The following is a 12675-nucleotide window of genomic DNA, read 5'->3' as shown; positions in this document are numbered from 1 at the left end:
AGACAGAGACAGAGACGGAGGGAGGGAGGGAGACAGAGGGAGGGAGACAGAGACAGAGGGAGGGAGAGGGAGAGGGAGGGAGAGGGAGACAGAAAGAGAGGGTGACAGGCAGAGGGAGACAGACAGTGGGAGACATTCAGAGGGAGATAGAGGGAGGGAGACAGAGAGAGAGGAAGACAGACAGAGGGAGAGAGGGAGAGAGAGAGAGAGAGGAGACAGAAGGAGGGAGACAGAGGGAGGCACAGAGGGAGACAGAGGGTGACACACAGGGAGACAGAGAGGGAGGGAGACAGACAGAGGGAGGGGAGCAACAGAATGAGGGAGACAGATAGAGGGAGCCAGAGAGAGGGAGACAGAGGGAGACAGATGGAGACAGACAGAGGGAGAGAGACAGAGAGAGAGAGAGAGGGAGGGAGAGAGAGGGAGAGGGAGACAGAGACAGGGACAGACAGGGACAGGGACAGACAGACAGATAGAGGCAGAGACAGGGACAGACAGATAGAGGCAGAGACAGACAGATACAGAGAGGGAGACGGAGAGTGAAAGGGAGACAGAGGGAGAGAGAGAGGGAGGGAGAGGGAGGAAGACAGAGGGTGACAGAGGGAGGGAGAGGGAGTGAGACAAAGAGAATGGAGACAGAGTTATACAGAGAGAGGGAGAGAGAGGGATACAGAGAGGGAGACAACAGAGGGAGGCAGAGAGAGACAGAGGGAGGGAGTCAGGGGTAGATAGAGGGAGGCAGAGGGAGGGATACAGAAGGAAGGAGTCAGGGGAGACAGAGGGCAGGAGAGGAAGACAGAGGGAGGGAGACGGAGGGAGAGAGAGAGAGAGGGAGACAGAGAGAGAGAGAGACAGAGAGAGAGACAGAGTGAGACAGTCAGAGGGAGGGAGGGAGACAGACAGAGGCAGGGAGACAGAGGGAGGGAGGGTGGGAGACAGACAGAGGGAGGGAGACAGACAGAGGGAGACAGAGGGAGGGAGACAAGAGGGAGGGAGAAAGACAGAGGGAGGAGGGCGACAGAGGGAGGGAGACAGAGGAAGCGACAGACGGAGACAGATGGAGGGAGAAGGAGGGACAGAGACAGACGGAGGGAGACAGAGGGAGGGTAAGTAAGTATTTTTTTATTTGTACATGATTAATTAAAATCTTTACAAAACAATAAAAGCATGCCTAAAAAATTGTTAAAAGTTCATTGTGCGCAGTTCCTCAGTATTACAAATTTGATTAATATCAGTGTCTTAGTTGTCCATAAAACAGCCTTCAAGTGCTCTCGTGTCTTTTTTCAACTAATTAAAAAAACTTTACAACCCGACAATTTAATTTTGTATTAGCGGGGTTAAAACACAATTTGACAGCCTGCCTGCATGTCCAGACGCCGTGTGATTTGAAGGAGGGTCGTAATAAGTTGTGCCTCAAATCTTTTTATTTAGGACAAATACATATCACATGGACGACGTTTTCCTTGTCAGCTTTACACAGATGGCACTGCTATGAGAAGTTTTGTCTTACCTACGGTAGCAAATGTGGAATTACCGGAATGGCGCCAAGGCATAGTTTAAAAAACGTTTCTTTTGTTTTTAAATTCATTCCAATGTTAAAATATGCTTGCGGTTGCATTCTTCCATAGTCACCGAGCGTGATCCAACCGTGCCCTCTTTTTGCTAATAAGTCCTTATCCACAATGGGTGAGATGATGCGTGCTGATTTTTTCACAACTTTTTTAAAAGACAAGAGGTCTGTTGGGGTGTCCCAAAGGTCGGAGAGACCCAGGACTTGAAGTTAGTCAAGTAGGTAATCTCTAGCTGAGGATTTACGATGTCGGAGCAGCTCTTCCCATACGTTGGAGTTTAGAGAACCAGGGTCAGCGCTGCGAATCTTGTGCCAGCTGGTAACATACGCACTCCGCCTTCCCAGTGTTTGTTTCAGAATCCCAAATTCTAACCGAATTTGTGCAGGCGAGACGCATCTTGGCAGGTTGAAGATTGCCCTATATGAATTAGCTATTACTGTGTCCAATACTGCGGCGTCCTTCTGTTGGAGGGATTCACTCCCATATGTGAGAGTTGGCTCTAGCTTTGCGCGCAAAACCTGGAGAAAAGGGTTGAGCGTTAGGTCGGGGTGTTTGGCCTTTAGAGATTTTATGGCCAGGTAAGTCATGGTTCCCTTTCCTCATATAGAGTCCAATTGAGGTTTAAACGAGTTCTTTGAGTCCAGAATTACTCCCAAATATTTATAGGTGGTCACTAGGTCCATCCCTTCTCCATTTATGTGCCACTTGATTTTCCTTTTTTTTTTGTAGTTCACTGCCATGACCTTGGATTTGTTGAAGTTTATTTGCAGGGCATTCCTTTCTGAAAAGGAGTAGGCTGCATTTAGAAGGTGCTGGAGGCCTATTGGTGTCCGGCTTATCAGCACCACGTCATCTGCATACAGCAGATTTGACAGTGGGATTTTCCCTAGTTTGGGAGCGTGACAGAGGCATTTATCATGTTCCCCAGGCAGGTCGGCAAGAAAGAGGTTGAATAAAATTGGTGCTAGCACGCAACCCTGTTTTAACCCTTTTGTTGTTGGAATGGGTTTAGAGAGGTGTGTGCCCGCTCCTAGTTTAACCTTAATCCAGGTGTTTGAGTGGAGTAAGATCAGCACGTCTAGGAGAAGTTTGGGTATTCCCCAGTTGTCCAATTTCTGCCAGAGTTTGTTGCGATCCACGTGGTCGAATGCATCAGTGTAATCAATAAAGGAGAGAAAAATGGGATTTCTAATCTCTTTTGCTGCTTCCATCAGCAGGGTCTGTGCCATGATGTTGGTTGTGGTCCCTTGACCGCGACAGAACCCGGATTGATTGATCGGAACTATTGAGTTTTCAGATGCCCATAGCGTCATGTCCTCCAGTATGGTTCCTGCAAAATACTTAGCCTCAACATCTATGAGGGCAATAAGCTGATAATTATTTGGATGTTTCTTGTTGCCATGTTTGAAGATTGGACTGACTGGGAGGCAGACAGACAGAGTGAGTGAGACAGAGGGTGACAGAGGGAGACAGAGAGAGAGGGAGGGAGAGGGAGGGGGCGAGGAAGAGAGAGATAGAGATAGGGAGGGAGACAGAGAGAGAGGGAGGGAGAAAGGGAGAGAGAGAGAGAGAGAGAGAGAGAGAGAGTGAGAGATGTGTGTATGCCGGGTCTGGTGGCTCAGTGGTCGAAGGCGTCCACTGCAGGGGCCTGTGTTCAACCTCATGGTCACAGTTTTTTTTGCTCTAGCCCCTCCCCGCTCCCCCACTGACCCCGCCCCCACCGGTGCGGCCCTCAGCCACAAACCACAATATAAATTTGGCCCCCGAGAGAAAGTTTGTGTGTACCCATGGATTAGTACTTGACCCAATTACTCCGGACTCATAGTAGGTTAGTTTCCTAGACATCAGGAGGCCTAGTTGCTTCTGCTTGACCCTTTGCGCACTGATAGGGGTTCTGAAAAGCATCTTTATTGGAAGTTAGTGTAGAGAGCCACTCGTGCTCTCCCATACTTTGTATCCAGCACTAACACGCACGCACGCATACCCCGGGGCGGGCTCGCGCCGGGGTATAAATAAATAAAGCGGAAGACCGCTCGGGGTCTTTCCGGCTAACCTATAACGGTAGTCTGTGTTGTATTATTGCAGTGTCCCAATACCACGTGTCCGGCCCCGGCCCGACACACCACAGGTAGGTACCTTTTTCTTTTTTGAAGAAATAAAATATTGCAGAATTGCGAACTGGTCCTTTTGCATCAGAACTACTTTCAGCTTTATCTGGCTTTTTAGTCACATCACTCTGTAACCCGAGTCCTGTGTTTTTTTCTTTTCCCCTTGTACGCATGGGTCTCCTCTGATGCCACTCATAGTTCACCCGTTGCCACTTAGGAATGATAATGAGAGAACCCTCTTTACTGATCAGTGACTCATCTTGCAGCTAATGTTGTCGCTGTTTTCTTTAAAGTGAATATGTTTCATGTCTTTTGTATTGTTTTAATCAGTGTTGTGCAGCGAGAGAATTGAATTGGGAGGACGATGCTGAATCTCACCGAGCAGCTTTGCGGAATTGCCAGCTTGATACGGATATGCTGAAGGTACGTTGCTTCCACGGTGTTGCTTTCTGGGCTTTTCTATTGGTTTCAATAGTTATTGTCACTGTATTGCTTATAAAGTAATGTAGCCCAAAGACATGTCTGTTTGTAGAACAGGTACAGATATTTGAGATTTGAAATGTATATATATTTTATTAAAAAATGCAACGCCGGAAATATCTCCACCTGCTAACCCAGTGTCATTGTAAGGATGTTGGGGGCCCCGGACAAGACATACTTTTGGGGCCCCTGTTTGAAAACACTTTGAATTTTATTACCAATGTCTTGCTAGTTCAAGCCCTCATTTTATCAACAATGCTAAATGATATGTTAAACTTTGTTGAAATAAGTCTTGCCTGGGATCTCAAATATTCCTTAAGATAAATAACACTGGGTCGAGAGAAAGACGGAGTAAAAAGTAAAGGTAGGCAAAACAAGTTTAGATAACGAAACAGAACAGACAGTGGTTCAATAGTGAACAAATTACTTTTCCAGGGAACCCTGGGCAAGTGCCCACATTGCCGATGCCTTAAAAAGTCTCTGTGCTAACTTGGTTAAATTAGTGACATGACATTGTCCAGTTGAGTCATTCACATCCCGATTAAAAATGCCATCTACAATGCTAGTTAGTGATAATGGTGGAGGTGTTAATGAATGCGAAGACCTGGTCACAGAGGCCTTCATTCTCTTGAACGGAGTGACGCTTGGGCTACGCATCTCAGACTATCGGATGACGTTGGATGGATGAATGTCGGATCGAGGCTACGCCGGGGACAGTCAGTGCTTAAAGCTTCATTCACTCTCCCATTCAATTAAGGCCATATGTGGTACTCTTCGTTTTTAAAACACATTTACATTTTTTGTACTTTCTGAAGTTGAAATACCTCACACTACTATGTATTAGAAATAGTGGGAATACAATCAATGCCCACAGTGTACATGCAGACATACCAACAGAAAGGCAGCAGAGGCAGACCTCCAAGCCAGTTATATAGTTATTTCGCTATGTACAGTAAGTAACTCTTCAGTAACTTTCTACCCGGGTCTATTAGAATCGCTGTTGCGAAAATAGTTGCCTGTGATGTTACTACCATTTCAGCCATATTTTATTGGATGCTTCCCTACGTGGCCTTAATCTCTTGATTTATTCCAGCTTTTGTTGCCTTTGCTGACGCTGGATTTCTGGTCTATTGTTATCCTACCAGATCCCAGCTCAGGTCGACTGAATCGTTGGTACCTGTCATTGAGTAAAAGGCAATCCACTACTAGGTTAATCAAGAAAGAACTTACACCACTCTAAAGAACCACTTACCACTGAAAAGGTTTAAGAGTTTATTATAAAGCCAAAAATATCTGGAGATACAAACATCTCAGAATAAGGTTCAAAAGATATACGGGTATCAATATAAAAAGAAATTCTCTAAATGCTCTTAATCGGCAAAAGGAAATTATAAAAAATATCTCGAATACCATGAGAGTTGCAAGAATCGCTATGAGTTGCAACTTGAGAGTCATTTACAGAAAGGAAAAGTTCAGGTTAGGCTGTCCCTACACTGGACTAAGTGACATCCCTACTTAACAAGATCTTTACCTAAAAAGGTGTCAGCAGTGGTGACTTCCAAAGAAGATCACACACTTCCCTTAGTCTTTGTCTCAAAGTCGAAGTCTTGCCGTTCTCTATCTGCCTACCCATCCGCTCTCTTAGGTTCCTCAGATCATCTGCCCTAGCTCCACCCCGGGGTGCTGTCCCTAATACAAAATCACATTTCCAATAGGAACGCCCCTGGAGACGCCTCTCACGTGGTGTAGTTTCTGGCGGCAAATTCCATGCTGGTGCTCCTCGGGACCCTTCATTAAAGTTGACCTTGCTTCCCAGGCTTCTCTCCGACCAGGCGGTACCCCCTAAAATTCCTGAAGACTCCTACAGGCCTGTGCCTGGCGTCTCTGAACAAAGTCTATTCATCATTTCTGATTAAGTCCCCCTCGCACCTGCGAACAGACACTTTCTCGGTAGGCCCCAAATTCCGGCCTCCACCATATCTTAGGTCGTAAACTATTTTTGAACAGGCTTTACATTCGTGCTCTGTACGACCTCTCCTTAACGAGCACATGCAGATCAAAGAAACGACTTTATCTATTCAGGCCTACTTAGAATTACATGAAACGGGCCTCTGCAATATGCACATTTAATTTCTATGTTTAAACAGTATTCTAACTAACACACATTACTATAAAGTAACACATCTATTTAAAACATTATTTCAATTCTATGATTAACAATACTCTATAGTAAAATGACATTAGAATCCAAGTTACTTAAAAGTGTAGCAGCATCTTTCGTTTCTTGTGAAATGCCATGTGGCCTACACATTTCCATGGTTTGCAGAATTACATTTCTTTTTCACACACAGCCCCATAACGTGAGACTCCAACATCATTCTAACATTTCTACAAATCTCTACATTAGTTTTTCACACTGATATATGTATCCCTACTCTAATTAAACACTCATGAATATATTTTCTCTCTATAAGTTGACACTCTTGTATATTATATACTAGACTAATACAACGTGCTTGTAAATATGGTGCACTTCTACATTTTTCAGATTTGTGCTCTCTCAATCCCCCCTTTGATGACTTACAGTAGTCATCATCCTCACAACACCCCCTCTAAGGTATAGAGTATCAAACTGAAGTCGTTGCAACCTTCCCTCGTTTCATCTCCTCTAAAGCCCTCAGACTCCTGTACTGATTCTCCTGCATCGCAGCTAGTTTCTTCCCCTGCTCTCGCATGGATCTCTGCAATCTGTTTGCTCGATACCATTTGTACAGTCTCACCAATCCCCACAAAGTGATTATACAAATCACTATTATGATGATAGGTTTCAATATGTACCAAATGATATTCTTTCCCAGGTTGGCAAACCAACCTCCAACTTTACCCATTCCTCGACCTACTTTTTCCCACACTGTTACCTTAGTCAAATCTTCTATCTCGTGGTGTATTTCAGTAATATTTCGAATGTACTTTTCTAGAGGTTTTGAATTGTCTGGAATGTAAGTGCAACATTCCTGGACCTTCAAAGCCTTACAGACTCCGCCCTCTTTGGCCAACAGAACGTCTAGAGCAAGTCGGTTTTGAAGAACCATTGCCCTTATCGATTGCATCTCTCCCTCCACCAGCATTAGAGATCTAGCAGTACTGGCGGATAGTCTATCTACAACTGTTGCCAACCTTCTTATCTTAACATCATTTAGTGCTATCCCCAAAATAGGGAACATGGCACCAATTACATCTCCAACTACCTCCTCCGCGCTTACACCCCTCCTTCTCCTAGTTTGTTTTCCCCTCTTTTTGGTTTCTAAGTCCTCAGCATGGTAAATTTTGGGGAAGACAATTGCTAAGTAACATGATCCATACCAATTATCTGGTAGTTTCACGTATGCATTTCTGCCACAAACAAAATACACATTCGGGATCACTTGCATTTCCTTTAGGAAATCTTTGGAGGAATACTCTAACTGGAAAGCATGTTCACAACTGACTTCTCCCACAAACACATTCTCATAATATGTCTGACTTCTGTGTATACACAGCTTTCCCCTTTTCTCTCGGTCTAAAGCTATTGGACCACTGCTATCTTTTCTTTGGTGTTCTCTTTCTTCCTGGGTCCAATCTGTTTTCCATTGTCCTGAAGCCTTTAGGATCTTTTGTCTTCTATATCGATCATCCACTTGCCCTATAAACTTTTTCTCAACTTCGGATACTTTACAAGTCAAATTATTTCTTCGGGCATGTGAAGTATCTAAAGTTCTCCATGGAAGGAAAAACTTCTGTAACCTGTCTTCACTCTTATAATAGTCCCATTTATTGAGGTGTTTATAATTTGGCACCTCTGGCAATACCGAGTCAAAGTTTGAGAAGTAATACTCAAACCCCTCACGTTCATAAAATATGCTCAACAATAAACTACATGAGATTCCATAGGTCAATGGAAGATGGTGATACCTGATGCCTTCATCTACAGAAGCTGGCAACTGCATACAGACGTAGCAGTTCTTCGCCTCCATGACATCAATATATTCATAAAGCGATTTGGCATAAGCATTTGTTTTAAAATTCCCCTGTGATTCATCTGCATGTAATCTTTTTATTTCAGCATCTAACAAAGCTTTCTCCTTCTCTGTGTTTTCCCCCTGTTTGCCAATCGTAGGAGGCTTCTGTGTTGATGCACTTTTTGCTTCTTTTTCAGCTTTCACATCATTTTCATGTCCTACTACATATGATACAGTAACCACTAAAACTATAAGGGAAATCACTACCACTAAAAGTGTGCCTATTATGCATTTTGCCCTGCGGTTCGGGTTGCCAGCCTCCATGGTCTCAAAACAGTGTAGTTCTATTTTCTTTCACAGTACAAGTCTCTTTTCTTTGCTTCTCCAATCTTTCGAACCACACCTGGAAGCTGAAAAATCCCCTCCGCAAAACAGTCTCTGAGTTCTGTAGCAACAGGCAACCTTAGTCCTTCTCCATCCTCTAAAATGGAAATCCCTAATTTCTTCTTCTTCTTCTCGGCACTAGGTTATCTCTCAATCTGTATTTACAAAGTTCTTTGCAAAGTCTTTAGTAATCCGAAACTATGCGTGTTCCAAGAAGTTCCACCACTTGCTCGAATATTTCCATACGAAGAAGGATTCCCTCAAGTATTGGACACCTCGAACAACAACATGGAAATTCAACTGTCTGTAGGATCAACTTTCTTATTCCGCTCAGAAGAGGAGGATAGACGATGTTAAGTGTCAGCAGTCTCTCGACCTCCACTCCTGGTACCACCAACTCTACTTCCACTGTTATGAAGGGGTCAGTTCTGGTCAGGGTCACTTTCCTCACCCTCCCAGTTCTGCGTCCCGCTGAGGACATCTGTAGCGAGGTAGGTCCACTCGGGAGTAGCGTATCTTCTGCAAGGCACTCGCACCCTCCTTGACCTTCTCGGACCTTCCGGCTCTTGTCCTTGTGCACTTTCTTCTGGATCTGAGTCTTCGGATATAGGAGCAAGAGTTTCCTCTCGAGCTAGCTTCAAGCTTGGCCTCCTTTTTCTTTCAGGCCAGGTAGCTGCTCCACGCCTTGTTCTCCTATCTCTTGTCCGTTTACTCAGTTCTTGATCACTCTGGATTTGTTCTGTCTCTGAGTTGGTTTCACAACAGCTTTCTCCTTCAGTGGCGACTTCGGTTTCACTGCCGTCCTGCCTTTCTTCGTCTTCTGTGACACTCCCAACTTCTTCAGACACCCCCACAGCTTGACCGATCCCCTCCTGTGACTCTTCTTCCACTACTGGATTTTCGTCTGTGAGAGGAGCTGTTTCTTCAAGAGGTGCTGGAACTCTTCGAGTATGGGAAGCGCGGATCCAATTTGGCAGACCTCCACACTTCACGGCAGTGTTCGTAGCTAAGATTATCTGGTAAGGACCCTTCCAGCGCACGTCCAAGCAGTTCTTCCGGACGTGCTTCTTCACCAGCACCCAGTCTCCTGGGCACAGGTCGTGGCACTGATTTCTTGAAGGTGGAACTTCTGCGGCCTGTACCTGAAGAGACACAGAATGAATGGCGTCAGACAACCCCTTGCAATAATCCAGGATCAGGTCATCTGTAATGTTCAGTAATGCAGTTGTTGGGACAGTTGGAAGTCTCATTGCCCTCCCCATCAGCACCTCGTGTGGAGAGAGACCTGTCCTCCTGTCGGGTGTGCTACGCATACTCATAAGGACCAAAGGAAGAGCATCAGGGCAACTTAAGGAAGTTGATGAACACACTTTAGCCATTCGACATTTCAAAGTCCCATTTATCTGCTCCACGATACCTGAAGCCTCTGGTCCATAGCTACAATGCAATTTCTGATCAATGTTCAATGCAGAGCAAAGCATCTTCACAACTTCGCTGTTAAAATGTGTCCCTCTGTCCGATTCCAGAGAGGCAGGCACCCCGAAGCGCGGTATCAACTCTCTAAGCAACAACTTTGCTACTGTGAGTGTATCGCACCTGCGTGTAGGGTATGCTTCAACCCATCTGGAAAATATGCATACTACCACCAGAACATACCTAAGGCGGTTAACTTTTGGCATTTCAATAAAATCCAATTGCATTCTGTTGAAAGGCCCCCCAGACCTCCCAATGTGACTCAGTGTAACTGGTGTTCTTTTCCCTATGTTCAACTGCTGACAAGTAACACATCGCTTACACACTGCTTCTGCTGCAATCCTAAATTTTGGGCAATACCAAGTCTGCCTGAACACCCTCAGCATGGCATCTCTTCCCAAATGCACTGGACCATGTATCTGTCGTGCCATTGGGCTTGCTAACTCCTCAGGTAACACTGCCCTTCCATCTGCTGAAACCCAAAAGTCCATTTCGCTTCTCACACACCCTGCTGTTTCCCATGCCTGCTTCTCAGATTCAGGTGCATTGTCTTGCATTTGTTTCAAATCTTCCCAAGTATCGACCGTTTCTAACATCATGCTTAATGCTGTCCTTTCCTGAGCCCCACCTACTTCCACCTCCGTGAAAGAATAACCATGCTCCGCACAATAGCGGGCAACTTCGTCTGCATATCTATTTCCTTGTGACACAAAATCTGTATTTTTCGTATGAGCTACACATTTTACAACCGCGATTGCAGCTGGACCCTGTAATGCTTCTAACAACAGCCGCACAAATTCTCAATTTCTGATTGGCGAACCAGAGGAGGTCATGTAACCCCTCTGAGACCACAATTGCCCGAAATCATGAACTACACCGAAACCATATTGGCTATCAGTATATATGGTGACTCTAATTTTCTTACCTGCTGTACAGGCACGTGTCAATGCAACGATTTCTGCTACCTGTGCGGAGTGTACTCCTTCCAGGCAAGCGGCTTCCACAACTCCAGTAACGGTGCAAACAGCATAAGCTGCTCTCAACCGACCAGTATCATCTCTTAAACATGAACCATCGACAAAGTAAATTTCATCAGGGTCGATCAATGGCTCATCTACAATATCTGGTCTGGGCTTCGTGCATAGTTCAGTCACATCAAGGCAATCGTGATCTTCACAGTCTTCGCTTTCAATGTCATTAGGGAGTGGCATCAGTGTAGCAGGATTCAAGACAGAGCACCTCTTAAGGGTCACGTTCTCTGCAGCAAGAATAACTTGCTCATAGCGCGTGAGCCTACTGTTAGTCAAGTGCTGGGTCTTGGTCCTGGTCATTAACAGTTCCACAGAATGAGGTACATACACCACTAACTGGTGTCCCATCACTATGCTTTCACAACGCTCAATGCTGACACCTGTTGCAGCAACAGATTTGAGACATCCGGGCAACGCTGCGGCTACTGGGTCTAAGGTAGCCGAAAAGTATGCAACTGGTCTACGGGCATTTCCATGGACTTGCACTAAAACTGACAAAGCACAGCCCTCCCTTTCGCAGCAATAGAGGGAAAATGGCCTCTCATAGTCCGGCATCCCCAGAGCCGGAGCACGACACAAGTCATCTCTCAGCTGTAGGAACGCCATCAAGCACTCATTGTCCCATGGTACCGGATCCCTCACCTCCTTGTGCGTCAGTTTCTGTAAGGGTTTTGCTTTCAGTGAAAAGTTAGCTATCCACTGTCGGCAATAACCAACCATTCCTAGAAACATCCTGACTTCTCTCTGTGTTGTAGGCGAGTTCATCTTCATAATTGCCTCTATTCTATCTGGTGACACCTTGCGCTTTCCTTTTTCCATCCGGTGACCCAAGTACTGTACTTCTGTCAGACAGTACTGCAATTTGCTCGGGGATACCTTGTGTCCATTTTCAGCTAAATGGTTCAGCAAGGCGATGGTATCTGTCTTACAAGCCTCTTCTGTTTCTGACGCAACAAGTAGGTCGTCTATGTACTGGACCAGAACCGAATTCTGGGGCAGTACCAGACTTTCAAGGTTCTTTTTCAACAGCTGGTTGAAGATTGAAGGGCTATCTGTGAACCCTTGTGGGATTCTACACCATGTTAAGACGCGACTCTCCATTTTAAACGCAAAAAGATACTGGCTATCTTTGTCTAATGGGATCGAAAAGAAAGCCTGACAAAGATCTATCACTGTGAACCACTCAGCTTGGAATGGTATCTGAAACAGTATCACTGATGGATTCGGTACCACTGGACAACATGAAACAACAATGTTATTAATTTTTCGAAGGTCTTGTACTATCCTAAATTTCCCACTAGGTTTCTGCAAACCCATAATCGGGGAATTGCATGGGCTTCCCACGATTTCCTTCAGTATTCCCTGTTTAATCATAGAGTCGATCACGGGTTTTATTCCTGCAATCGTCTCTTGAGACAGCTTGTATTGTGGCGTTCTTGGATATTCAACATTTGGTTTCACTATGATCTTCACTGGCTCTACCCCTTTGACCAATCCTATCTCTTCTCCTGTAAAATCCCATACTTCTGATGATACTGCCTCGCGTAAGTCCCAAGGAAGGTCCTCCACAGTCAGAGTGGGATACAGTTCTATGCATGTTCTTGAATTCACAATTTTGAAGGTAGCATCA

At 45.2% G+C, this 12675-nt stretch overlaps 1 protein-coding gene across 2 annotated transcripts in view; it reads left to right on the top strand.

Moving 5' to 3' along the window:
• Nucleotides 1–12675, top strand: part of CCDC171 (coiled-coil domain containing 171) — a 2807212-nt gene that overhangs the window by 649005 nt on the left and 2145532 nt on the right. For both annotated transcript variants that reach the window (XM_078675985.1, XM_078675986.1), the window contains one exon: nucleotides 4010–4102. In XM_078675985.1, the coding sequence (XP_078532111.1) occupies nucleotides 4010–4102 (93 nt within the window). The remainder of the gene's footprint in view (nucleotides 1–4009; nucleotides 4103–12675) is intronic.

This window comes from Lissotriton helveticus, chromosome 2_1 (assembly GCF_964261635.1).
Source record: "Lissotriton helveticus chromosome 2_1, aLisHel1.1, whole genome shotgun sequence".
Taxonomy (NCBI): Eukaryota; Metazoa; Chordata; class Amphibia; order Caudata; family Salamandridae; genus Lissotriton; species Lissotriton helveticus.
This window is presented reverse-complemented; position numbering and strand designations above follow the sequence as displayed.